The sequence below is a fragment of the Nannobrachium achirus genome, assembly GCF_963921795.1.
Source record: "Nannobrachium achirus genome assembly, chromosome: 2".
NCBI lineage: Eukaryota > Metazoa > Chordata > Actinopteri > Myctophiformes > Myctophidae > Nannobrachium > Nannobrachium achirus.
In genome coordinates, this window is record NC_137811.1 from 38,268,047 (window position 1) to 38,295,862 (window position 27,816).

Consider the following 27,816-nt stretch of genomic DNA (forward strand, 5'->3'; position numbering starts at 1 on the left):
TGAAACAAATATGATGAAGGTAGGGACAAACTTTGGAATATTGTATCGGTTCTGTCTAGCAAAAAGGTCTGTATACTTTACAGAAAACATTGGAAATGTTTTGATAGTTATGAGATGAACCCTAAAGGTGAACACCTTGACTTGATTCCAGACTTGAAACCAAAAACGTGATTTATTTATCACTATCAGGCCTGCTGTAATGTAGCCTATCTTTTTGCACACACTTCTGCCTTTCATGTATCAGGAGGAACCTTGGTTACCGGCTGGGCACTGTTGGATATGAGGATGAACTGACCTGCACCGAAAGACTACTCTCTACTTATAAGAGATTCGTAAGCATTCACTCCAAGTAAAAACCTGAAAGGTTGCATACATTTCTCCAACATCAGCGATAAAACTAACTTTCTTAAATGAATCCTATAAGGACTGTCACCTGAGTAATGTAGAGGATTTTATGCAGTTGGACCAAGAGTCGCTGAATGGGGTCTTCAATCTGACGAAGCATCTTGTGTGAAACATAGATTCCTGCTGACACTGGGACGCCAGTAAAATCAAATCAGAAGAACTGCATAGTTTTGCAATTGAGTGACTAAACAGATTCACAATCAGTTTTGTAGCCTTACGTAACTCTTGTTTGAAATGTGTTTGTTGCATGTGTGTTTCTGTTCATTTCACGTTCAGAGTGTACCTGGTCTAGGTTTAGAGTTGGGAGCAGCACAATCACCCCTGAGGGAAAAGGCAATTAGTTGCATATAAATAATACATTGGCAGCAGCTAAATTAATGGTGGCAGTACATTTTTTGAATGAAAAGTGTATAACAACTACAAAAAGCTAATATCACAGTAAATTAAATAATTGTGCAAATGTACTGTATTCAATTTCTTTGCCATATTTGTTGCTAACTTCAAATGCACCTACAGTATCTTGGCCTGGTTAAAGGGAGCTAAATAAAAATGACTTACTCAGTTAGACTTTGGTCCGGTGTAACAGATGCACAGGATTTAGCTGATCCTTTGAACATTCAAACACAGAATTAACCATTTAATTCCACTATTCCTTGTTATATGACAAATATTCTCGATATATATGTAGATTAGAAAAATCTACAAGCTCACAAAATGTTGCATCGAGACGTGATGTGAGCTTGTAGATCTTCTTCTTTTTTTATTTTTGTATGAAATGAAAACGTATAACTTTGCCCATAATATATATGCCTGGCTTAATGTGGTTATATTAAAGAATGCAGCCAAACACTACGCCATTGGAAACACTGCTGTTATATTTAGATGTAACAGTAACTCAGCTCCAAAAGAAATGTCTTTTTTAAACAAATCATTGAAATCAAATCATCAACTGGTATCTGTTGTTTTGCTACCAGACGAAAATAACATTTAAAGGGGTCTGGGTACTAAAGTTTAAAATGATTTTCAGTCGGAATTGAAGTTTAAAAAAAAAAGATTTCCTTCAATCGCCTGGGGCTAGAAAATCAGGCGATTGAAGGAAAAACTTCAATTCCGACTGAAAATTATTTTATACTTTAGTACCCAGACCTAAAGGCGTGTGTATTCACAAATAACTCACTGTCATGTTTCCTCAAAGAAGCAGCAGCATTATGTTTGATGTTAGATGAGCCGGTATCGTCATCCGACGCATCATCTAGTAGAAAACATAAACACAGCGTAATAATTTCCCATGAAAAGGTTTCACAACCCATGTTTTTGAGACACTATGGTGCTTGTTGAGACCTGATGTACAGTATGTGGCAGATTCACCTTGACTTAGCTCACTGTGGTTGGAGCTGCAGGCTGAAGAGGGGAGTGGTGGCAGGGCTTCAGTCTGCATTGTGGACTTCTGTTGGTCTTGAAGAACCTTCTATCCAATTAGATTTGGTTACAAGTATGGTAAATGGTGCATTTATATAGTTTCAGGGGTCTTCAACAGGGGGTCCGGGACCCCTAGGGGGTCCTCAGAGTTAGTACAGGGGGTCCTTCAAATCTTTGTTTGATAGAAACTTTTTTTTATCCTTTTTTATATTAACTACTTGAACCCTAATGTCCATATTCTGAGAACTTTAGCCAAAAATAGCAGATCTACAAGCTCACTGTAGATCGGCAATTTTTGGCAAAGAGGTGGGAAAAAGAGCACACTAAGTACAGAGTGAAAGGTCAAGTTTATATATGTTTAAGTATTGACGGTTCAAGTGGTTACATATCTGATAACACAAATTGACATGAATCCAAAATACACTGATGATTGTGCTGTCAAACAATGAACCTATATGGAATCTGTCCCTGCTTCATCGTTCTCTCAGCTATTGGGGTCTTTGGCCTGAAAACGTTGAAGATCCCTGATATAGTGCCTTTATCCAAGGTGCTTTACATAGATTGTGCATTAAAGTCACCCATTCGCACACACATTCATACACCGATGGCGGTGGAAATGCACCAACCTGCTCATCGGGAGCAATTAGGGCTTCAAGGGAGGCCGGGATCGAACTGGGAACCTTCCGGTTGCCAAGTGGCCACCCTACCCCTGAGCCACTGCCACCCCAAAGTAGGTTATAGTATCAGTGTGTAAATTAAAGCAACACAAAGTGTGTCCAGGTGAAGTTAAAAAGGCAATAGTATTATATTATAGGACTTAACCTTAAGAATAAAGACATCATGCAGCACGCATACACAATTCATTTTAAACCTCTGGAACACCCTTTTCTACAAGACAAGTATTACCTCTGACACGCTTGAATCCCCCAAGACGCAGCCGGTCCCATATTTATGCCTCTCGAGGAAGTACTTCTGCGCTCGCTTCCTATCTCTCTCCGCTCTTTTCTCCAGTGCATGCTGGGAAGTGTAGAGGCCATCCATCAACCTCATCATGATGTCAGCCATCCTGGAGCTCACCGCCACAATGTCTGGTCGCGAGTCTGCATCTGGATTCAAGCACCTGAGAGCAGGGGCGTCACAAGGGGGGGAAGTGGGACTGAGTTACTAGGGCCCAAGGTGGAGGGGGCCTTACTGTAATTATTTTATACTTTAGCTATTGATAAATAGCAGATCTACAAGCTCACAGTGCGGCACCGAGGGCTGCGCTGCAAGCTTGTAGATCTGCTTTTTTTGAAAAGACGTGAAAATTTGCGCAAATCTTTGAATATATGTATTTTTTAAAGCGAACATTTGTAACACAAATGTCGCTTCTGGGGGGTCCCTAGAACTAAAACATTTTGAGATGGGGGTCCGTGGCCAAATTCTTTTCAAAAAACCTTCAAAGACTCAAGAATAGCAGAGCTACAACCTCCTGCGCTGTGAGCTTGTATATCTGCTATTTTTCAATAGTTAAAGCACAGAATAACGCAGTGAATCCTTGTACCCAGGGCCCAGGATTTGGTGCGACACCCCTGCCTGAGAGGATATCCCATAAAACACAGTGAATGACAGAGAACCACCAAACTGACGTGCTCTTTGATGCTACAAATTGAAAACAAAGACCCTGCCAAAGATTTAATTTTTTTTTAATGTTCTCTTTATTATAACCAGTATTGTACTGTATGTTACAATGGAGAAATAACCTGGGTTAAGGACCATTCACACTGAGCACCATAACTGTAACTATTAAAAAGTCAAGTGAATGGCAGAGTTCACACCACAGATATAGTTAGTAATAGTTATCTTTATCGTGGTAGTGCTCAGTGTGAATGGTGCTTTTCACTGGATCAAATGTAGTTATTATTTAGTCACTAGCTCTTGTTAATACTTTTCATTGGCTCAGTATTTATAAACAGACAGACACAGACAGAATTAATCACCCTCAATATTTCAAAAATAGCAAAAATAGCAGATCTACAAGCTTGTATTGCATTGCATGTAGTCTAGTGTTGTGAGCTTGTGCATTGGCTATTTTTGCGTCTTTTTGCAAGACACTCTTGAGCACTCCTGGTAACTGTGACATATAACTGATACACACACACACACACACACACACACACACACACACACACACACACACACACACACACACACACACACACACACACACACACACACACACACACACACACACACACACACACACACACACACACACACACACACACACACTCCAAGATGATTGCTTCTAAGGAAATTAGTCCACTTTATGTGAAAATAGTGTTCACTGCTCACCAAAGCTTTACAGAGCCAATGGAAAGTCTTTTGAAATAGTGGGCATAAGTCAGTGTCAGCGCAAATCTTGTCTGACTTGACTTAATCGCTTTGATTTGAGTGCAACAGTCTCACCATTGAATCATATCTGTGACTCTCTCTGAGAATGTTCCTTCTGCAACTGGTTCGTAAACAGCCTCCACGATCTGCCAGCACACCACAAGACACAATCACTATGGAGATCAACATCTGACAACAGGAATTCAAAGTGTGTGTGTGTGTGTGTGTGTGTGTGTGTGTGTGTGTTTGTTTGTGCGTGCGTGCGTGTGCTCGCATGCGCAGTAAAAATCTACAGCAAGGGTCTTCAACAGGGGGTCCGGGACCCCTAGGGGGTCCTCAGAGTTACTACAGGGGGTCCTCCAAATCTTTGTGTGATAGAAACCTTTTTTATATTAAACACTTGAACCCTAATGTCCATATTCTGAGAAGTTTAGCCAAAAATATCAGATCTACAAGCTCACAACGCCTGGCGCTGCAAGGTGTTGTAAGCTTGTAGATGGGCTATTTTCGGCAAAGAGCTTTGATGTAGAGGGGAAAAAGAGCAGACTAAGTAGTACAGAGTGCAAGGTCAAGTTTATTAAGTATCGACGGTTCAAGTGGTTAAATATCAGAAAACACAAATTGACATGAATCCAAAATACACTGATGATTGTGCTGTCAAATGATGAAATTACATGGAATCTTTGAAAAGCCTGCTTCATCTTCACCTTGAACATCTTCAATGTTCATTTAACTCTGAGTGTACAAATGTCCATTCCGTTACTGTACAGTCACAGTGTACAGTGTACACTTTCAGTACATGCTCATTGGTCTTTGGTTGTACACTGAACTTGCAGTGTTACAAATGGATAAATGAACTCTGTGGATTCTACTGTGCGTGCATACGTGCACGCGTGTGTGTGTGTGTGCGTGCGTGCATGTATGCATGTGTGCGTGCATGCGTTCGTGCGTTACAGAACCTTGGTAGCAAGGGACAGCATGTTGTTACTGTAGAATGGAGGCTGTAATGTGGCCATCTGGTAGAGGATACAGCCTGCGGCCCAAATGTCAGCCTTCTCTCCATACGGCTCGCTCTTCACCACCTCTGGACTAAAACACACATGTATGTAATGTTATGTATGTATGTATGTATGTATGTATGTATGTATGTATGTATGTACCGGTATGTATGTATGTACCGGTATGTATGTATGTATGTATGTATGTATGTATGTACCGGTATGTATGTATGTGAAATGTGATCATGCACACTCATAGATGCCCATACACATCACCTGGGCACTTCAAAAATGACTACCCAGATAAAAAATGATGGAGCACTCAACTGGTCTGCACGTTCATTTATTGTAGAGCGACAGGATGACTGACGTTTCGACGTTTAGTCTTCCTCAGAGTCCTGGTGCAGACCAGTTGAGTGCTCCATCATTTTTTATCTGGGTAGTCATTTTTGAAGTGCCCAGGTAATATGTCTTTTTGATATAGTTTGTCCTTGTTGAGCACCAACGAGTCCTTCTACCAATAACTGCTGGCTGAAGCGCGCAGACATCTCCTACTTAGATGCCCATACACATTTGTACAATTATGAGTATGTACATAGACACATACACACTTTAATATATAAAAGTTTTGGGAAAAATATTAGGAATGAATCAAATGATTCAAAGGATCAGGTCTGCCCCTGTATAAATGCCTTAACATACAGTTTGAGATACCCTAAATGTTCCCATGTCAATCTCACCAGGAGTAAAGGATGGTGCCAACAACAGAGGTTAGCTTGCTGTTCTCCTGTTTCTGCTTGGCAAGCCCAAAGTCAGCTGGAAATGCATGAAAGGCACGGGTTACACAATCTAATTTGCTAGGAGGACAAGGAGAGGGAGAGAAAGAAGTGAATAGCAGCACTCGACTCACTGATGGTGACTTTGTCCTTCTCTCCCAGCATGACGTTGTTGGGGGTGAGGTCACGGTGGACAATCCTCTTCTCCTTGTGCAGGTACCTCAATGCCAGACACATCTGAGAAAGTTCAGAGTGACATTCTTTAACCCATTTAGGCCTAGGATTATTGACTGCTTTAACTACTGAAAAATAGCAGATATACAAGCTCACAGCGCGGCACCGAGTGCCGCGCTGCAAGCTTGTAGATCTGCTATTTTTGAATATATCTACTTAAAAGCTAACATTTGTAACTCAAATATTTGCTTCTGGGTGGTCCCTTGAACAACATATTTTGAGATGGGGGTCCGTGGCCAAATACATGTAATTTTGGGGGTCCTTGACATGAAAAAGTTTGAGAACAGCATGATTTAGAAGAAGGATTTGGAAGTCGGGTCAAAGATCGGGTCAAAGATATTCAAAGACTTGCACTCATTTTCATGATTTTTCAAAAATAGCAGATCTACAAGCTCGCAGCGCGGCACTCGGTGCCGCGCTGTGAGCTTGTATATCTGATATTTTTCTAAAGTTAAAGCATAAAATAATGGTTAAAGTGGTTAAAATCTAACGCGACTCAGGCGAGTTCCAGGTATTTGAGGGTATTTGATGGTTCTTGATTAAATTCTCCAGCCAAAAGGTCTCTTTCATTTATATTGCAGATGTTACATGCAATGTTGACATACTGTACATTTCCAATAGATCAAGCAACACACTGCACCCTCGAAAGACTGGAGACAAAGTAGGCTGTTTAAATACATTATTACCTGAATAAATATGTTCCAAATTCTCTCTTCAGTGAATTTCTGCTGTTTCTCTTTTAGAGAGTTGAAATGGTCTGCCAGTGTCACTCCTTCAATCAGTTCCATAACAATGTACAACCTGTCACCTAAAGAAAAAAGCGATTGCAGCTTTGTCAAGACAACAAAACGTATGTTCTATTCCAGACAAAAATCAAACAAAGTGTGTTACTCTAGAACAAATAAATATGTATCCTTACTGTACCTTCCACAAATGTCCTGTAATACTTTACAATATTTGGATGTGTCATCTGCAGAAAGAAAACAAAGCACGAACAAAGCATGTTATTCATTTAAAGTAGAAAATGTAAATAAATAAACCAATTAAATCTATAGAACGTAGGAATAAACCTGTTCTTTGATAATGGTGAGCTCAGAGACTATCTTCTCCACATTGTTGTCTCTGGACTTCTTGTCTTTTCCAAAGGCAGGGTTGTGGAGGTTGACCTCCTTAAGAGCGAGGAGGTTTTGGCCACTCTGCTTACGAACCTGTCAGGATCAGCAAAGGTAGTACAAGAAGAATAAAAATAAAATAAAAACAACAACAACAGCCAGATAAATTATACAAATGAAAGCAAAAACTAGTTAGGAGAATCCTTAAAAAACATCATAAAGAATCTAGTTCTAATAATGTCAAGAAATCGTGTGTGTGAGTGTGACCAGGGGTTCCTTTAGGGCTGTTCCAGGATCTAAACCAACATTAATGACTGCAGCTGCTATAGCAGTGTACCTTGAAAACGCTTCCAAAAGCACCAGTGCCCAAGTGGTCCAGTATGGAGTAGCCATTGATAACCCTGAGAGGAGGACGGTTCTGGTCCACACCCTCAATGTTGTCTCTCAAACTGTCTAGCTCTTCTTCCTGCAGACAGTATTACACACACATAGTGTACCCTCAGTCAGTTTGTATGATAGTGATATCATACAGGGACGTGCTGGCCATTGGGAAAAGCGGGACAACTCCCGAACGGCCGGTTCATTCCCAGCCGGTCCAGACCGGCCATTAGGAAAAAAATAAAAATAAAATGTCTGCCTTCGTTCCATTTTGGGGGCTGGGCGGCCAACAAAGCAAATTGTCTCTGTCGGGCAGAAACCTCGTATCTCCAAGTTTCAAATGTGTAGATTTTTTCGCAAAGCAAAGCTCTGCTTCATCATACAAGGCTGTCGCACAAAAGTAGTGAAAACAGCAGATCTACAAGCACACAACGCCTCGCAGTGCAAGGCCTTGTGTGCTTGTAGATCGGCTGTTTTCACTAGTTTAAATCATTTTAAAAATGATAAATACAAAACAAACGGTTTTGGACATACAAGGTTTCCACCCGACAACGACGAAATATAACTCATGTAATTGGCCCACTGGCTTGTCACTTCGTCACAAATCTTTGAGTAGCAGCAGCGCTAGCGCGCAATGAGGGCCTCTCCAACTCTTTTTCCCGGGCTGAATCAGGGGCCCAGCACGTCCCTAATATCATAGGATAGATCATCATAGGATATAAATAAGTACCAAAGCAACTAAGCAGCCATGGGAGTTGTTTTAAATAATCTTCAAAGGAAGATAAATAGTTTTCTTACACTGTACAGTGAGACTTTATTTTGCAGTGCTTCATAGGCAGTGAGGTCTCGCACATAATGTCCAACATCAATAAACAACTCAAACAGATCCGTGGGAAAGAGCCTGCAATGGAAAACAGAAGATTCCAGGATAAAATTGGAGTGCATTTATAGCACATTAACTCCAGAGAGCCAGTAAATCTATAACGGCACCTTTTAAACAGATGTCTGTTTCTTTCCACACTGAAGAGAAACCGAAGCATCCGGAATGCATAGCACTGGCACCAGAAAAGGATAACAAATATCTCCATTACTTATGAAATTAATGCACGTATGAAATTACTTATAAAAATAATACATGCAGTACACTTCACCTGTAAAGATGTTGCTTTTGCTCCTTGGCTTTGTGGTAGAATCAATTTTGCTACTATATGGATTCCGTTTTCCTGTAAAAATGAGAAATAGTCATCATGGATGTCACATATCGTCGTTGTCGAGCGGAAACCTTGTATCTCCAAGTTTCAAATTTGTACGTTCTTTCGTAAAGTAAAGCCCTGCTTCATCATACAAGGTACAAGCTCAGTCAGAGCCGTGCAGCATGCTGTGGTTTCAGAATTCCCATGTTATTCTTTTCAACCAATATGTGCAAAATGTAACCGTGTATAGTATATATATATATATATATATATATATATATATATATATATATATATATATATATATATATAGCAGTGGTTCCCAAACTTTTTAGCTCGAGACTCAAAAGAGAAATTAGACATTTGCCAGCAGGGACATGCTGGGCCCCTGATTCAGCCCGGGAAAAAGAGTTGGAGAGGCCCTCATTGCTCGCTATAGAGAGAGATCTCTCTCTATAGCGCTGCTGCTACTCAAAGATTTGCCATTTCAGATCATGACAAGTGACAAGTGGGCCAATTACATGAGTTATATTTCGTCATTGTCGGGTGGAAACCTTGTATGTCCAAAACCATTTGTTTTGTATTTATCATTTTAAAAATGATTTAAACTAGTGAAAACAATCGATCTACAAGTACACAACGCCTCGCACCGCGAGGCGTTGTGTGCTTGTAGATCTGCTGTTTTCACTACTTTTGTGTGACGGCCTTGTACGATGAAGCAGGGCTTTACTTTGCGAAAAAATCTACAAATTTGAAACTTGGAGATACGAGGTTCCTGCCCGACAGTGACGGTTTACTTTGACGGCCGCCCAGCCCCCAAAATGGAACGAAGGCGACATTTTATTTTTATTTTTTTCCTAATGGCCGGCCAGGACTGGCCGGGAATGAACCGGCCGTTCGAGAGTTGTCCCGCTTTTCCCAATGGCCAGCACGTCCCTGTTTGCCAGGGACCCAAGGTAAATATAGCAGATCTACAAGTACACAACGGGTCACGTCACAAGCTTGTAGATCTGCTATTTTCCACTTAGATTTTATTTCATTCATTCATGAAATTCCATTGAAATATTTCATTTTGGGAGTCCATATTTGGGAAACAAAAAATAAAAGGCATATTATACTGTACTGGTGACTCGTATTTGACTGAAAATGCGTTTGCGACCCACAAATGGGTCCCGACCCACTGCTTGGTAAATGAAAAGTGGTATATATAGAGTCTAATAACCTTCACTACTTTACTGGCCAACAAGATCTTTGGAATACAATAGAAATAAAAAGACATCCGATGATGGTTGATTACCTGCCATATTGGCTGGTTAAAACACAGCAACCTGCTGCTGACTTTTGGGTGTGCTATCATCACAGACCATAACCTGAGTGGGAGTAAGCAGCAGCTACACTGCAGAGTCCAGACCCTTTTTTCTAATAATAAGTATTGTAGTCCTGTACCTGACTTCATGGCCATGGTGTTGTCCATGTTCTAATAATAAGTATTGTAGTCCTGTACCTGACTTCATGGCCATGGTGTTATCCATGTTCTAATAATAGGTATTGTAGTCCTGTACCTGACTTCATGGCCATGGTGTTGTCCATGTTCTAATAATAAGTATTGTAGTCCTGTACCTGACTTCATGGCCATGGTGTTGTCCATGTTCTAATAATAAGTATTGTAGTCCTGTACCTGACTTCATGGCCATGGTGTTGTCCATGTTCTCTTGAGGACTGAGCTCATCTCTGATGTGCTCCTTCTGGATGCGACCAGCTGCGTTGGCACTAGCAAGGGTCTCAATGGAGGAGCGATCACTGACATACTGCCTGTCACTGGAACAGTTAACAGAGAACTTGTTTCACACCACATATTCCATGTGGATAAAAGTGTCACATACTAATAGTTCCTGATACTAGTGCTTTATAATTGCAACACCACATGTTGTGCACTGAAAATAACAGATCTACAGATCTCAGAGCTCTTGTGTGCTTGTAGATAGCTTGACTTTGGTGCATGACACTGGGTATGCAACTAATGCCTAATTTCATTTTTTTTTTTTTTCTAAATTTTTAAGGCGGTTTATGTGTTTGTCTGCCTGCCTGGGGCTGGGGCTATATCTCACAAACTGTCATTATTAAACAAATCAACCTGTTGAGCAGTCGTAGCAGCTGCTGCACACCTCCCCATGTCCGTATCTCGGTCCTTGTGTCTGGTTCCTCAGACAGCTGGACCAGAACCCAGGCCACACTCCTCAGCAGCTTCAGGTGCTGTCCGTGCAGCAGGCTCAGTAGCACTGGAACGCCCTCCAACTCCCTCACCTGCTCTCGGACCTGACGCACTGGTGACAGGAGTCTCAACAGCTCCGCACTGACTCTGGAAAGGACATCAGATCCAGGGGAGTCACAAGGGGGGGGGGAGAAGTGGGACTGAGTTACTAGGGCCCAAGGTGGAGGGGCCTTAATTATTGAAAAATAGCAGATATACAAGCTCACAGCGTGGCACCGAGTGCCGCAAGGGGGGTAAAAGTGGGACTGAGTTACTAGGGCCCAAGGTGGAGGGGCCTTAATTATTGAAAAATAGCAGATATACAAGCTCACAGCGCGGCACCGAGTGCCGCGCTGCAAGCCTGTAGATCTGCTATTTTTGAAAAGTCGTGAAAATGTGTGCAAATCTTTGAATATAATATGTATTTGAAGCGAACATTTGCAACTAAAATTTGCTTCTGGGGATCCCTGGAACTAAATATTTTGAGATGGGGTCCGTGGCCAAATACATATAATTTTGGGGGTCCTTCACATGTTGTGGTATGATAAAGGAGTGAGGAATCTTATGAATATTACAACATGAATTAAAATGTTGTATTAAACACATTAGAAATATGTGTATTAATTGCATTTATCTGGAATGTCAATGTACAATTGATTACTGACCTTTTTGATAACAAGTCATATTCTTGTAGTATTACAAGCAGGTTTTCCACTATTGGCAGCTCTCCGATCCTCTCCTTGTATTGTGGGCTATAAGAAACACATGGTTTGCCACTGATCAATGCATAAATGCAAGTTGCAACTGATATACAACCAAATATAGCGTATACCTTTCAGCCAGTGTGGTGAGTGCCAGGAGAGCTCCCAACAAGACACTGCTATCTTTTGTTGATAGGAGCTTCACCAGGGTCTTTGAAGAAAGAAAAAACATGGTGTTTTTCACTGGTGGTATAAAATGCAATGAATGGACAGAGTTTGTCTTTTTGAAATGAGTGTGGACACATACTGTATGTACACCATACAGCAAAAGGACACAAGTTATAGAGGGCAGAGTAGTAAGTAACCAATATGGGATGAGCACAGACTCCTCTGAATCCATAGTTGGTAAGAGTGGAACTTTGCAGTTAGTGCAAGGTTGAGGGAAAAAAGAAAGTTCTTGTCACAAACCGTATGAGCTCCACTCTCAATGACCCAGGCCCGTTGATCTTCCATTGTAGACAGCTTCTGAAACATGCCTGTCAAGTCATTTGTAGACCAAATAGTGATTAGTTGGTTCATGGTAATAAATAACACAATATGGTGTTCAATTCTTTACTGTTAGTTATTATGGAAGATTACTTACAGGTCATTGTGTCCAGCTTCTGCATTGCAAAAGGCTGTTCCCCACATTCTAGATATGTAGCAGTCACAGAATCCATGTACTAAACATAAATCGAGGCGGTGTAAAGATAATTGAGCAGCAGATATACCGGTAGGTCTAATAGAGACAATGCAGCCTGTATACATACCGTACATGTGGCAACTTGAATAAACATTTACCGTGGCAAGTAACTGGATTCCTTGCACCTCATGGAAATGTGTCTGAAAGATACCATGAATTTTGTATAACTAGAGGTTTGCTCCACCCATTTTATAGTAAGATATTATGATGTCACGTGAAACTTGACCAATCATGGAGATTGGCCCATTTATAGTCTGGTTGGCTGAAATCGACCAATCCTGAAGATTTTCGGACATATATATGCCCATCCGATTGGCTTTGGGCATAGACGGCCCCTCTCGTGGCCCATATATGCCTCGATATTATGACGTCACCCTTTACCCCTCTGTGATTAGATTACATAGGTTCGGCTAATCTATGTATGGCCCGTTTGGCCTAATTGTGCGCCAGCAGAGCGCTCCTTGTTATTTATACTAGAAGCTGGGCCGCCCGATAGTTGGAGACCTGGCCAACTCGGAACAATGTAAATAGGGAATGAATGCCCCGCCCTTTAATGCAAACCCCATTATACCTGTTTTCATAGGACCCGTTTTGACCATCTGTCTGCCTGTGTCCATTTATGCCCATATACTGTATGGAGATATCTGTATCTGTCTGTCTGTCGGTGTGCATTTTATGTCCATATATGGAGATCCCTGCAGTTATAGTTCTGGGTCCATTTTATGCCCATATATGCCCATATATGGAGATATCTGTCTATCTGCGTCCATTATATGCCCAGTTATAAAGATGATCTCTGTATCTGTCTGTCTGTGTCCCTTTTATGCCCGTATATGGAGATCTTTGTGATTCTGCGTCCATTGTATGCCCATATATGCCATATATGGAGATATCTGTTTATCTGTGTCCATTTTATGCCCATATATGAGATCTCTGTCGCTTTTTCAAACAGATGGTCAAAACGGGTCCTATGATAACAGGTATAATGGGGTTTGCATTAAAGGGGGAACCGGCACTGTGTCTGCAACACAGTCGGAGGCACAGACAGATACAGAGATCTCCATAATGGGAATAAAGGGACACAGACAAACAGATGGAGGAGGAGACAAACTTAAAGCAAACCCCATTATACCTGTTGTCATAGGACCCGTTTTGACCATCTGTTTGCCTGTGTCCATTTATGCCCATATATGGAGATATCTGTATCTGTCTGTCTGCGTCCACTTTATGCCCATATATGGAGATCTTTGACCATCTGTTTGCCTGTGTCCATTTATGCCCACATATGGAGATATATGCAGACACAGTGCCAGTTCCGGAAAATCCTGATGTCAGACATCAGAATCCGAACCTTTCGTGCTGGTTCCAGAAAATCGTGTATCGGGTCGGGTCGAGGCCGAGCACTGCACTACCTGCTGCGGTGGGGAACGCGTGTGCCGAATTTGAAATAGGGAATGAATGCCCCACCCTTTAATGCAAAACCCATGAATGCCCCACCCTTTAATGCAAACCCCAATATACCCGTTGTCATAGGACCCGTTTTGACCATCTGTTTGTCTTTGTCCACTTATGCCCATATATGAAGATCTCTGCACACACAGTACCGGTTGCGGAAAACTCTGATGTCAGACATCAGCTCCGCATACGGGCATCCATTTTATTCCCATATATGGAGAACACGCGTGCCGGTGGGACGAACGGTTCTCGAGATACGCGGATTACATACATACACACTCACAGAGATTTTTTGTTGACTCATGTGGCGTACGTGATGTCAGAGCCTTTTATGAAGTGATGTCACAATGAGTCAGCGCTTACGCCGATTTCCTCCGGAACAGCCTGATGTCAACAATCAGCCCGCATAAGGAGATTCTGAACGTCTCGCGCCGGTTAGGGAAAACCGCGCGTCGGGTCGGGTCGAGGCCCGGCACTGCAGTCCGTGCCGCGGCGGGGAGCGCGCGTGCCGAATCTGAAGCCAGTGGGACGAATGGTTCTCGAGATACGCGGATTACAGACAGACACGCAGAGACTTCTCGCATTTATAGATAGATCAGGTTGCGCTTTTGATGATGAGTCTTGGTGACGTCACCAAGAATGCTATATATATATATATACATGACAGATACACCACCGAACGCAGTACTTGCACACTCTGTTGGTCCAAGTATTAATAATTACTAAATATATGTATATATAAAACCAGTAAGACTCCCTAATCGGGAGATAAGCGACCGTTGGTCGCTTATCTCCTGTCACACTGCTGACATCAGTATGACATCACACCGTACACAAATGACCCTTATATAAGACCGGCATTATCTACCGACAGATTAGTAACAAGATGTCAAAATCGTTGAAGGTTGAATCTCCAGATATGGAGATAACCAACACATCCCTCCATATATGGAGATAACCGACGAATCTCACTAAGTCTGACCTCACAAGCCCCATATTTGGACACGAACAACATATAACTCCATATATAGAGACATAGCTGCTGACATCAGTATGACATCACACTGCTGACATCAGTATGACATCACACCGTACACAAATGACCCGTATATAAGACCGGCATTATCTACCGACAGATTAGATGCAAGCAGGATCTCGACTCTGACACAACTCATCGGCTCATAAGCTGGTTCTCCCTCCATATATGGAGATAACCGACGAATCTCACTAAGTCTGACCTCACAAGCCCCATATTTGGACACAAACAACATATAACTCCATATATAGAGACATAGCTGCTGACATCAGTATGACATCACACTGCTGACATCAGTATGGCATCACACCGTACACAAATGACCCTGACGGCACACACCAAGCAGTGTGATGTCATACTGATGCGGAGATATGAGCAGGGCAAAGGTGTGACGTGTGACGTGTGACGAGTGACCGACGGACGGACGGCCGGTGGAGGTTTTGATACCAGTAAGACTCCCTAATCGGGAGATAAGCGACCAAATAGGCCAAAAGAATCCCTTTTATGCCCATATATGGAGATCCCTAACAGAATCCCTTTTATGCCCATATATGGAGATCCCTAACACAATCCCTTTTATGCCCATATATGGAGATCCCTAACAGAATCCCTTTTATGCCCATATATGGAGATCCCTAACAGAGAATCCCTTTTATGCCCATATATGGAGATCCCTAACAGAATCCCTTGTATGCCCATATATGGAGATCCCTAACAGAATCCCTTTTATGCCCATATATGGAGATCCCTAACAGAATCCCTTTTATGCCCATATATTATGGAGAAATCCCTGCTCTGAGTATCTGACATCAGTGTGATGTCACCTGTTTATGCCCATATATGGAGATCCCTGCTCTCTAAGGACATGCTCTGGTGGTGCATGGTCAATCCATTCACTGGAGAGGAAGGAAATAAAAGTCGAAGTAATGAAAAGCATGAGCAGTGTAATTAAGCTTAATTTATTGCGGCCATTAGGTCGCAGTTTAGTATCAAAACCTCCACCGGCCGTCCGTCCGTCCGTCCGTCCGTCCGTCACACGTCACACCTTTGCCCTGCTCATATCTCCGCATCAGTATGACATCACACCGTACACAAATGACCCTTATATAAGACCGGCAAGAAACAGTGGTCTAAAACAGTGGTTGCTATGGTAACCAGTTGGTTGCTAAGGTAAAAAACATGGTTGCTATGGTAAACAGTTGGTTGCTAGGGTAAACAGTTGGTTGCTAGGGTAAGAAAACATGGTTGCTATGGTAAACAATTGGTTGCTAGGGTAAACAGTTGGTTGCTAGGGTAAAAAAAACATGGTTGCTGTGGTAAACAGTTGGTTGCTAGGGTAAACAGTTGGTTGCTAAGGTAAAAAACATGGTTGCTATGGTAAACAGTTGGTTAGTAGGGTAAACAGTTGGTTGCTAGGCTAAAACACCATGGTTGCTATGGTAAACAGTTGGTTGCTAAGAGTGTAATAATTGGTAAAACAAACTTTTGGCCTATTTGTGGAGATAAGCGACCAACGGTCGCTTATCTCCCGATTAGGGAGTCTTACTGGTTATTGCGACCGTCAGGTCGCAGTTTAGTTGCGACCGTCAGGTCGCAGTTTAGTATCAAAACCTCCACCGGCCGTCCGTCCGTCGGTCACACGTCACACGTCACACCTTTGCCCTGCTCATATCTCCGCATCAGTATGACATCACACTGCTTGGTGTGTGCCGTCAGGGTCATTTGTGTACGGTGTGATGTCATACTGATGTCAGCAGTGTGATGTCATACTGATGTCAGCAGCTATGTCTCTATATATGGAGTTATATGTTGTTCGTGTCCAAATATGGGGCTTGTGAGGTCAGACTTAGTGAGATTCGTCGGTTATCTCCATATATGGAGGGAGAACCAGCTTATGAGCCGATGAGTTGTGTCAGAGTCGAGATCCTGCTTGCATCTAATCTGTCGGTAGATAATGCCGGTCTTATATAAGGGTCATTTGTGTACGGTGTGATGTCATACTGATGTCGGCAGTGTGATGTCATACTGATGTCAGCAGCTATGTCTCTATATATGGAGTTATATGTTGTTCGTGTCCAAATATGGGGCTTGTGAGGTCAGACTTAGTGAGATTCGTCGGTTATCTCCATATATGGAGTGATGTGTTGGTTATCTCCATATCTGGAGATTCAACCTTCAACGATTTTGACATCTTGTTACTAATCTGTCGGTAGATAATGCCGGTCTTATATAAGGGTCATTTGTGTACGGTGTGATGTCATACTGATGTCAGCAGTGTGACAGTGTCTCCCGATTAGGGAGTCTTACTGGTAATCCTCCTTAGCATCGCAAGCTTGAAAATCTGTTTACATCATCGTGTGATGGAATTAGGCATCAATCCTAGAAGCCTAATATCCCCCTTGGCAAGGGACAATACGCTTTGTATAAGTGTTAGATGTTTAGTTTTCCACCCAGGTGCAAATACAGCCAGGTTGTTGCAGTATATAAGTTCATCCTACTGCAACAACCTTTGATTCTCAACCTTTTGAATTTCAAGGACCCACCAAGTTTCATATGCATGATTGAACGTTTTTCTTTCTTTTTTTTGTGCCAGGGACCCCCAAACAAGATTTATTTTGTTAAACTGTTTCAAATGTATTCCAGATTATCACATTTTCAATTAGCCAATGTAGGCTACTATTATACGTATAGGGGTAAAGCGTTTAAAGTTAAAAATCACTATAAACTTAAACTTTAAACTGATTTTGACGCCATATTAACTAATATGGAAACCCCTTAATGACCCCTGGGGTTCCCATACCCCACTTTGAGAACATGAAATGAAATGCTGATTGCTGATGTTTTTTTTCCAATATAACGAACGGCGTACCTGCACAGCCTGTTCTTGACCAATGAGGTGAGGAGGCCAGTGAAGAGTTTGTGCAGTGGGTGGCTGCTGAAATGTCTTTGGTTTCTGTATGTTGTACTGTAAGTGGGGAAATAGAAATATCTCTGGCAAGTCTGATGACAAATCATAGCCTATCACTGTGTGTGACCTGTACTGTACAGTGTGTATGATTCTGAAAGTGCACAGGAAACACATACAGCCAGCCTACCTGAATTTTTCAAGCTCAGAAGCTTCGCTGGCTGTGTTAGTCTCAGTCTTACTCGTGCTGACATCATGATGTTGATGTTGATGTGAACCGTGAGATTTGGCTCCACTGCTGCGGGCCTTATTGTGACTATGTACTGCCAGCTGGGATGTAAGGAGAGACTCATCATGATAAACACACTGAGTTGCTGAAATTGGAGCTGTTTTGTATCTTTGTGGGTTCCACCAGAAACACTTAGACAATACCTTGCTATGGTTAACTTCCTGTCTGGGGCTAGTTCTTGCAAGCAAGGACAGAAGTCTCCTGATATCATGTGATGCCCTGTAAAATAAGCTTGTTAAAGGTTTGGTCAAAATTGTCAATTCAGGTAAAGTAACAATAAATGAGTTACATATGAAATTGGGCCTATAGCCTATTCAATGTTTGTAGGCCTACTTACTTGTTTTCGGTTCCTTTGGGTTTTAGGAATAGCTTTTCTCCTCTCACTTTTCTAACCTGGACATTTTCAAAAGTCCCCTTTGCTTCCATGGGTGTCCTGTAAATGGTAGGCCTACATCATTTTATGCTGTAGCCTATAGACAGTTTAGCCTAGGTAGGCCCACAGTTGAAATGAGCTGGGCTGTTTTCACAGGTGAGCTGCAGTTGAAAAGATGAACATAAGAGGACAGTGACGACTGACGAGCAAGATTACCCCTTCCTTATTCGATCAGCACAGCAGACTAGAATAAATAATCCAATCGTTTTTGTTTCATATCGTGGATCTCCTTGACCAAGTAGCCCAAATAGTGTATTACAGCAGACATCTTGGTGTCAACAAACGAGAATAATTTAAATCGCTTTATTTTTCAACCAATTTATCAAGCCAACTGCGAGGAGTTCTGGTTGCTATGGATCAGCTGTGTTATTTTGTCAAATCTAAGCTGGCAAATCTAACACTTCCGGTAGCCGATCTTTTCAGAATAAGATATGTTGCGCTAGCCGCAATAAGACTTCCAGGCGGTGGTCTTTTTCGTAATGCAATAATCCTTCCAGACGGTGGTCGACTTCTTAATCTCTTCAGAATAAGAGTATCACTGAAGACATTGAAATATGATTTCATTTGTCATAATTCATTAAAACTGTAATTAAACATTCAAATTCAATAAAAAAAAATTGTTTTAAATGATTCATTAAAAGTGTAAATTAAACATTACAATTAAATTAAAAAAAATGTTTTTGTGTAAAAACCAAACCATTTTGGAACCGAAATAGCAACCGTTTGGAACCGGAACCGATAAGCAGAACCGAAACCGGAACAGGAATCGTAAAAATCCAAACGATACCCAACCCTAATGGTATGACAACGTTAGTGGCCGATACATGAGCGTTGCAGGGCAGATACATATCTGACTGACCCTCGCACTGCAAGCTGAATGACTGGAAGTCCATTGAGTAGCAGCAGCAGGCAGCAGCGCAAGTGAACACAGGGTCTTTTCCATAGGTCTCTTGAAAACATTTAATCTACAAGCTCACATTATAGACGTGCCGCGGCCGCCTCTCTTGCTACATGCATACACGCAGTCACACTCACAACTCGTCGTGGAAAACCTATCAAGGCGCGCGCCTGCCTGCCATCACTCTCCAGCCGGAGCGAGACCCAGCCGCACTGTCTGTATTCGCTATGAAACACTCGTTAAAATTAAGTCGGGAGGTCACAACATTTCGGTAGCACCGAGGAGCCGAGTTTAGTCGGTTGACGCCCCCCCGAACCGGGGGAGGCGAACCATATTTGGGTTTGCCTAGTGCCTAACTGAAATTAGTTAGGCTCTTTATTAGAGTGTGAATCGACCCCTAGATGTACGCAGGGAGTTTTTACCCTATGGTTTTTACCGGATATCACAATGGAAGGCACACGTAACTCCTCCTCCCAGAAATAGCTTTTATTTGGTATAATCCAAGTGTTTTACAATTCCTAATTCACTTTTAGTCCTACTACATGTGACCGGTTTGTCCTAAAGCTCAGATCAGAATGAGGTAAATTAGTGAGCCTAAATATTACAATTTGAGGTGAAAAAGTACCCAGCGCTCCTAGCCAGCTGCCTGGTCAACTGAATTGGTCATAATGGTCATATCAGGATATCTTAGTTCCATAATGTTACTTACTGTGCATACCGCATGTAAATACAGGTCAAATAGAGAAATACCGGTATATTAGTAGTTAGCACAGTACCTGTCTTAATTGTAGATACTAGCTTCTCTCCAAGGGACGCTACAACATAATTAGTCACTGATTCTCCATGAGAGCTTTTCGTTACTTTTGGAGTCTATTGATTGATTCAATTATTTAGTCAGAATTGTAAACATCATGTGGAATCAGAAAATAAAGGAATAGTTCACCACCAAAATGACTTTTTTATTGTTTACCTTTTTTGTTGCATTCCTATGCAAGTAATGTGATTATAGTACATTTACCCCCCTTTGATTCTAGATGGGGACACAAATGCATTTGTGGATTTCCAATCTTCAGTAGCCTACTTTTACTTTAGACTGGGATCACTTCACTTCTCGGGTTTGTAACCGGTCTGGAGCGGAAACCCCAAAACGTCACGTTGTAGTACTCAAAGGACTACAATTTGCCGGAAAGATCAAACCGGATTTAGTTTTAACCCAAAATATTCCCCTGCACTCAAGGACATACCTTTAGGGCCTACCTAATAAACTCCTTGATGCGGAGTAGTTTTGCTTTTGAAAAATGTGTTTGGTGTATGCATCTTTTAGTCCAACTTTTAGCGATTGGCAAGACTACACTTGGCTACTCGAGCATTTTAATAGGTATTGAGGAAACACACAGAGGGAACCAAATCAAAGCGACGCCGCTTCTTCTAGTGAACGGCCTGTTGTGAACGAACACCAGGCTTTTTCTCAGAAAGCCTGGTAGGCGAGGTTACTTTTACTTATAGCCCGCCACTACATCTAAGAATACTGCACTTTTACTCCACTACAATTATTTGAAAACGTAGTTACTAGTTACTTTGTAGAGTTTGATTATTATTACAAAACAGTTCAACCACTTCAGTCCTATGTAGCTACATTTCTGAAATTCCAGACATGTTCTGTTCTTCTCATTCCAGCGATGCAGCAAACAGAAATAAACCCGAGATGTAAAAGTAGCTGATATCACACAAAGTACAAATACATTTTTCTACCTGCTTTTTTCTTAAACACACCTAGCTTATAAAGGGGGAACTTTAGCTTCAGCTTAACCGAGGGAAGTGCTGCCCACAGAGGAGCACGGAGGGGGAGTAACTAGGATTGGTAGCCTGGCCTGGAATAGTACCTTTGAAAACCAGAGGTTCCCCAGGCAGGCTCATTTATTTGGGAATTTCAGGCACCTGAATAGTTTGAGAGGGTGGACGCGAACAGGACTTGCCTGTCAGAATGGTCCAATTAAGTGTGTTGGACTGGCACACAGGAAAAACACTTTCCCACCTCATGGAAACTGGGGCACGATTCCTCCAGTCACAGCAGCTTCCCCTCCCTTGAGTGTCTGTCCAGCCGTTAATGGGGGACAGGTAGATTGACACACTTAAACAACTCATATTATGCCATAAACGCACTATACGTCTTTGCTCTCCAGTGCCATAGACGCACTTTACGTCTTTTTAATGAATCAAAGGCTTTATCTTTCATAACATAATTGTAATTTAAAAAAAATCGCTCCAAAAAAATCGCTCCAAACGTTAGCCGTTAGCCTCCGTGACCGGAGCGCCACGACTGATTTGACTGTAGCACCGGTGAACACAGTCCGACGGGAAAACCGGTATAACCGAACATTGGTTCCGGCCACCTTAATGTTAATAATACCAGTAAGACTCCCTAATCGGATATCACAACCTCCACCTCTCACGTCATACGGGTAGCCATAGTTACACCTGGAATGTTGAATCTCCATATATGGAGATAACCTACGCATCACACAAAGTCTGACCTCACCAGCCCATACTTGGGCATGGACGACTTATATCTCCATATACGGAGATGGCCATATATGGAGATACGATGACATCACAGAGTCCACAGCTGATGATGTGGCGTGATGTCATACAATACACAAACAAGCCCTATATAAAGGGGCAATTCTCACCAGGGAAGAGAGCATTGCCTGGAATGTTGAATCTCCATATATGGAGATAACCTACGCATCACACAAAGTCTGACCTCACCAGCCCATACTTGGGCATGGACGACTTATATCTCCATATACGGAGATGGCCATATATGGAGATACGATGACATCACAGAGTCCACAGCTGATGATGTGGCGTGATGTCATACAATAAACAAACAAACCCTATATACTGGGCGCGTTCGGAAATGCGCACTCAACGCACTGGTGTGCCATGTTGTCGTTCGTTTATTCGGTGCACTTGGTGCGTTGTCGTTCGGAAATCCAGTGCGTGTCGCACTGGTGTGTTGAGTGCACGCACTCACCAACCCTACTCAGAAGATGGGGTTAGGCGGTGTGGTGCGGTGGTTCGGTGTTCTGATTGGTTGGTTTTCATAGCCATGTCTCGAACGCTTCTCAGCTGTGAAGAATGGAGGAAATTACCGCAAAATGCAGCATTTGCAGCTTAATTGGTCGTTTGGCCTTGATAGTTTCACACACATTAACGTGTAAACTAACAGCAGGTATGCCAATGCTATGAATTACATCTCCTTTCAATGTCAATGTTACGTTAGCATACTTAGCAACTGCTGCTTTTCAGAAAGTTTGCCTTCAGAGTTCAGAGTGAAAAAGCACACAGCTCCCTGTTAAAACTGGTCGTTCGTAAATAAGCCACACTGAACGCACTCTCCAACGTCACGCCCACTGCACTCACTACACCGAGCACACACTCGGTGCGGGTTTCCGAACGCACCCACTGATGCGATACGATGACATCCACAGCTGATGATGTGGCGTGATGTCATACAATAAACAAACAAGCCCTATATACTGATGCGGAGATATGAGCAGGGCAAAGGTGTGACGTGTGACCGACCGACGGACGGACGGCCGGTGGAGGTTTTCATAGTAAACTGCTCCCTGACGGTCGCAATTATCAACATCAAGACATACGGGCAGTTGACAGTTTGCCATGGTTACTCATTGAAGTTGAATCTCCATATATGGAGATAACCTACGCATCACACTAAGTCTGACCTCACCAGCCCATATTTGGGCATGAGCAACTTATGTCTCCATATATGGAGATATGATGACATCACACAGTCCTCAGCCGATGATGTGGCGTGATGTCATACAATACACAAACGAGCCCTACAGTATAAAGGGGCAATTCTTGCCAGGAAAGAAGCATTTCTTCGACTCAGACCTTATCGCCAGGGTTGGCTTATAGCAGCTGTCGGTAGGACCATATATGGATTCTGTTAGTGTGGATCTCCTAACAGGGCATCATATGGGATACAATCCCTTTTATGCCCATATATGGAGATCCCTAACATAATCCCTTTCATGCCCATATATGGAGATCCCTAACAGAATCCCTTTTATGCCCATATATGGAGATCCCTAACAGCATCCCCTTTATGCCCATATATGGAGATCACTAACAGCTAACAGAATCCCTTTTATGCCCATATATGGAGATCCCTAACAGAATCCCTTTTATGCCCATATATGGAGATCCCTAACAGAATCCCTTTTATGCCCATATATGGAGATCCCTAACAGAATCCCTTTATGCCCATATATGGAGATCCCTAACAGAATCCCTTTGTGCCCATATATGGAGATCCCTAACAGAATCCCTTGTATGCCCATATATGGAGATCCCTAACAGAATCCCTTTATGCCCATATATGGAGATCCCTAACAGAATCCCTTTATGCCCATATATGGAGATCCCTAACAGAATCCCTTGTATGCCCATATATGGAGATCCCTAACAGAATCCCTTTTATGCCCATATATGGAGATCCCTAACAGAATCCCTTTTATGCCCATATATTATGGAGAAATCCCTGCTCTGAGTATCTGACATCAGTGTGATGTCACCTGTTTATGCCCATATATGGAGATCCCTGCTCTGCGTATCTGGTTGCTATGGTAAACAGTTGGTTGCTAGGGTAAAAAAACATGGTTGCTATGGTAAACAGTTGGTTGCTAGGGTAAACAGTTGGTTGCTAGGGTAAAACCATGGTTGCTAAGGTGGTTGCTAACGTACACTAACAGACCAGCAACAACAGACTGTTGCCACAGCAACGTACACAAAGGTTTGTGTACACATGTGGTGTGATGTCATACTGATGCGGAGATATATCTCCACAAATAGGCCAAAAGTTTGTTTTACCAATTATCAAGACATACGGGCAGTTGACAGTTTTTAATAATAAATCAATTGTATTTTACAAAGCAATCTTTTTATTATTTAATGGATAAAAGCGATCTTTTTAATGGATATTTATTGATAATTAAATGTTACAATCTATATCTAATCTATCTACAGAAGAGTAACATTGGTTATGCTACTGTTTATTCATTCATTTTCAAACAGGACAGTAATGTTAATAACACTTTCCTGTATACTTATAATAAATCATAAAATCGCAATAAAACCTTGGGAGAGGACAAGAGTATATGGGAGAGGACTACAAGCTCATACACTTCCTTCTACGTCATCGGCTCAAGCCAATCACAGACCGGAATTCCACGGTTCAAGGGGGCTTGCCCTGGCATGTCCAATAGCAGAGCTTAGGACACGCCCCCTCAGACTGCTTTACGCTGTGTCGTGACTCCTCACTCGTGGCTGCTTGTTACAAACAGTACACACTACACAGACAGAGCTATTGCTACTATTTTCCAGCGATTCCATTTGCTTTACTTGGATATTGTTACATCTTTCTTTTTCCCCGCAGGACCCAACAACACTGAGGTAATTAACTTTCTTTAACGTGATCATTTCTTTTTGTTCTACGTCGTGTTTAAGCTAACGTTAGCTTGCTAGCAAACGGCCATGTTGTATAAACTAACTCGAAAGCAACGCTAATGCCTTTGCCGTCGTCTAAACGAAGCTAACGTTAGGTTAGCTTTCTAGTTCGTTATAAAGTTGAGTCTTGCCCCGGGCGTTTGCCGTTGAACACGGCTGAAAAAGTACTTTTGCAAGTTGACGGCTACGAGTAACTGGTGGTGTTTTATTGTGAAAGACAGCACCGTTTCCGCCCAGAACAAACCTGTGTAACTTAACACGACCATTGAACACTGCACGCTGGTTAGTTGTACATCCCGTTCAATTTTCAAATTAAAATAATTTGACAATGCAAACAAAAACCACGTGCGTATGCCATGGTTGGCATATATCCCTGTGTATGCACGTTCTGTGTGTGTGTGTGTGTGTGTGTGTGTGTGCGTGCGCGTGTGCGCGTGCGTGCGTGATTTAACCACTTAATGTCTAAGGGCACACTGCAGCACAATGCATTATACACATTTTAAAATGGCATGTAGGCTACAGTACAAATATTTGAAGAATATTTGTGGTGCCATGGCATTAGTCAGAAAGCTCATTAGTCAGAATCTGGTGATGTTATCCTGGTGAAAAATACTATGCCTAAACCTAACCCTAACCTCAGTAAAACTATGCCTAAATCTAACCCAAACTCTAACCCTAACCTCAGTAAAACTATGCCTAAACCTAACCATAAAACCTAACCCTAACTAAATTCTGACTAATGAGATTTCTGACTTATGGGCAGTCGCCATATTTGTTGCATATTATAATGCTTTGTTATTTTTAAAGCATGCAAACATTACTCCAGTATGAAACTATATTAGATTGTTTAGATCAGGGGTCTTCGTGATGTCATACAATACACAAACAAGCCCTATATAAAGGGGCAATTCTCACCAGGGAAGAGAGCATTGCCTGGAATGTTGAATCTCCATATATGGAGATAACCTACGCATCACACAAAGTCTGACCTCACCAGCCCATACTTGGGCATGGACGACTTATATCTCCATATACGGAGATGGCCATATATGGAGATACGATGACATCACAGAGTCCACAGCTGATGATGTGGCGTGATGTCATACAATAAACAAACAAGCCCTATATACTGATGCGATACGATGACATCACAGAGTCCACAGCTGATGATGTGGCGTGATGTCATACAATAAACAAACAAGCCCTATATACTGATGCGTAGATATGAGCAGGGCAAAGGTGTGACGTGTGACGTGTGACCGACCGACGGACGGACGGCCGGTGGAGGTTTTCATAGTAAACTGCTCCCTGACGGTCGCAAAAACGTTTGTTTATACACTTGCCGTGCTTCCCAGACGAAGTATAAGTACTCAAAAACCAGCCGTGCCATCCATTCGGCGATCAGAGCCCTTGATAGCGGCAGGGCTCGGAAGTGTTATAGCATGTTTGCAAAAAGGCCTGGCCAAAATGTAAACAACTAGGCCACTATCAAAAAAAAAAATGGACGTGTCTCTTCCTTCTTCTGTTTGTTGATCAGATAGTAGGAGAACACCACCTGGTGGTTTTCAAAGGCCATTGCACTCTAGAGAACACACGGCATGACTAGCTCAGCACGAGACCAGCATCATCGACGCAAATCACGCAACACCGGACCCCGGTGGCCCCACCGACCCACCCGACCTGCAGACGCACCCGGCGGACCCCTTCATGGACCACGCGGACCCCCTCGTGGACCCAGCACCCCAGAACAGAGTCTACATTAACTCTGCTCCACGCTGGCTAACGGAGAAGGCCAAAGCGCTGTATTCAACCTGGGTTAAATCGGTGACCACGGCCCCCCACCACCCCATCCCCCAACTGTACATGGAGACCCCTTTGTCCCTTTGTCCCCCTCTGAAGCCCCCAGAGACTGCAACCAACCCCCCCTCCCCCACCGACGCCGATGCGAACACCACTTCCATAGACCTCGCCATGGACTTTGCCAGCCGCTTTGTGAAAAGAGGTATTCATATTATGCACTTAAACATTAACAGTTTGTTTGCTAAATATGAACAAATCAGGCATATGGTTCACGAAGGTAAGGTCCACTTTCTAACCTTCTCAGAGACCAAACTTGATGACTCTATCACTGACTCTCAGATCGAAATTGACAACTACTCGGTCATCCGAAATGATAGAAACAGATTTGGTGGTGGTGTATGCATGTATGTTCATAACTGTATTAAGTATATCCCCCGCCCTGACCTACAACACAGCTCTTTAGAAACTGTATGGGTGGAAGTGATTCTTAAGAAAGCTAAAAACATACTAATCGGTGCCATCTATAGACCGCCCGACCAAAATGATTTCTGTGAGTTACTGGAGGAGAGCCTTGCACCGGTGGACAATGTTGAAAAATACATTATTGGCGATTGGAACATAGACATGCTTCGTAAAGAAGCTCCTCTATTCAAAAAGTTCAATAAGCTATGTAATCAACAGGGTCTCACTCAGCTCATCACCAAGCCAACTAGGGTTACAGATAACTCTCAAACCACCATAGATCTCATTGTAACCACAGACAAATCTAAAGTCTCCGCGAGTGGGACTATTGAATGTGGTGGTCTAAGCGACCATGATATCATTTACTGCACCCGCAAAATACATAAGTCCAAAGCTGACGGCCACAAAACAGTTGAAGCTA

General features: G+C 42.5%; 1 protein-coding gene across 1 annotated transcript in view; it reads right to left on the reverse strand.

The window, feature by feature from the left end:
* Positions 1–27,816, reverse strand: part of LOC308298235 (serine/threonine-protein kinase Nek10-like) — a gene marked incomplete at its 5' end in the record, with an annotated part of 56,313 nt that overhangs the window by 21,181 nt on the left and 7,316 nt on the right. Inside the window, 28 exons of the mRNA XM_080741798.1 lie at positions 434–534; positions 689–726; positions 964–1,012; positions 1,583–1,657; positions 1,774–1,873; positions 2,731–2,944; positions 4,273–4,343; positions 5,157–5,286; positions 5,936–6,011; positions 6,106–6,208; positions 6,892–7,013; positions 7,130–7,175; positions 7,276–7,413; positions 7,655–7,783; positions 8,494–8,596; positions 8,686–8,750; positions 8,847–8,918; positions 10,186–10,238; positions 10,567–10,706; positions 11,023–11,247; positions 11,805–11,891; positions 11,972–12,051; positions 12,309–12,376; positions 12,484–12,562; positions 12,964–12,967; positions 15,928–15,969; positions 17,943–18,038; positions 18,231–18,308. Of these exons, the coding sequence (XP_080597924.1) occupies positions 434–534; positions 689–726; positions 964–1,012; positions 1,583–1,657; positions 1,774–1,873; positions 2,731–2,944; positions 4,273–4,343; positions 5,157–5,286; positions 5,936–6,011; positions 6,106–6,208; positions 6,892–7,013; positions 7,130–7,175; positions 7,276–7,413; positions 7,655–7,783; positions 8,494–8,596; positions 8,686–8,750; positions 8,847–8,918; positions 10,186–10,238; positions 10,567–10,706; positions 11,023–11,247; positions 11,805–11,891; positions 11,972–12,051; positions 12,309–12,376; positions 12,484–12,562; positions 12,964–12,967; positions 15,928–15,969; positions 17,943–18,038; positions 18,231–18,308 (2,584 nt within the window). The remainder of the gene's footprint in view (positions 1–433; positions 535–688; positions 727–963; positions 1,013–1,582; positions 1,658–1,773; positions 1,874–2,730; positions 2,945–4,272; positions 4,344–5,156; positions 5,287–5,935; positions 6,012–6,105; positions 6,209–6,891; positions 7,014–7,129; positions 7,176–7,275; positions 7,414–7,654; positions 7,784–8,493; positions 8,597–8,685; positions 8,751–8,846; positions 8,919–10,185; positions 10,239–10,566; positions 10,707–11,022; positions 11,248–11,804; positions 11,892–11,971; positions 12,052–12,308; positions 12,377–12,483; positions 12,563–12,963; positions 12,968–15,927; positions 15,970–17,942; positions 18,039–18,230; positions 18,309–27,816) is intronic.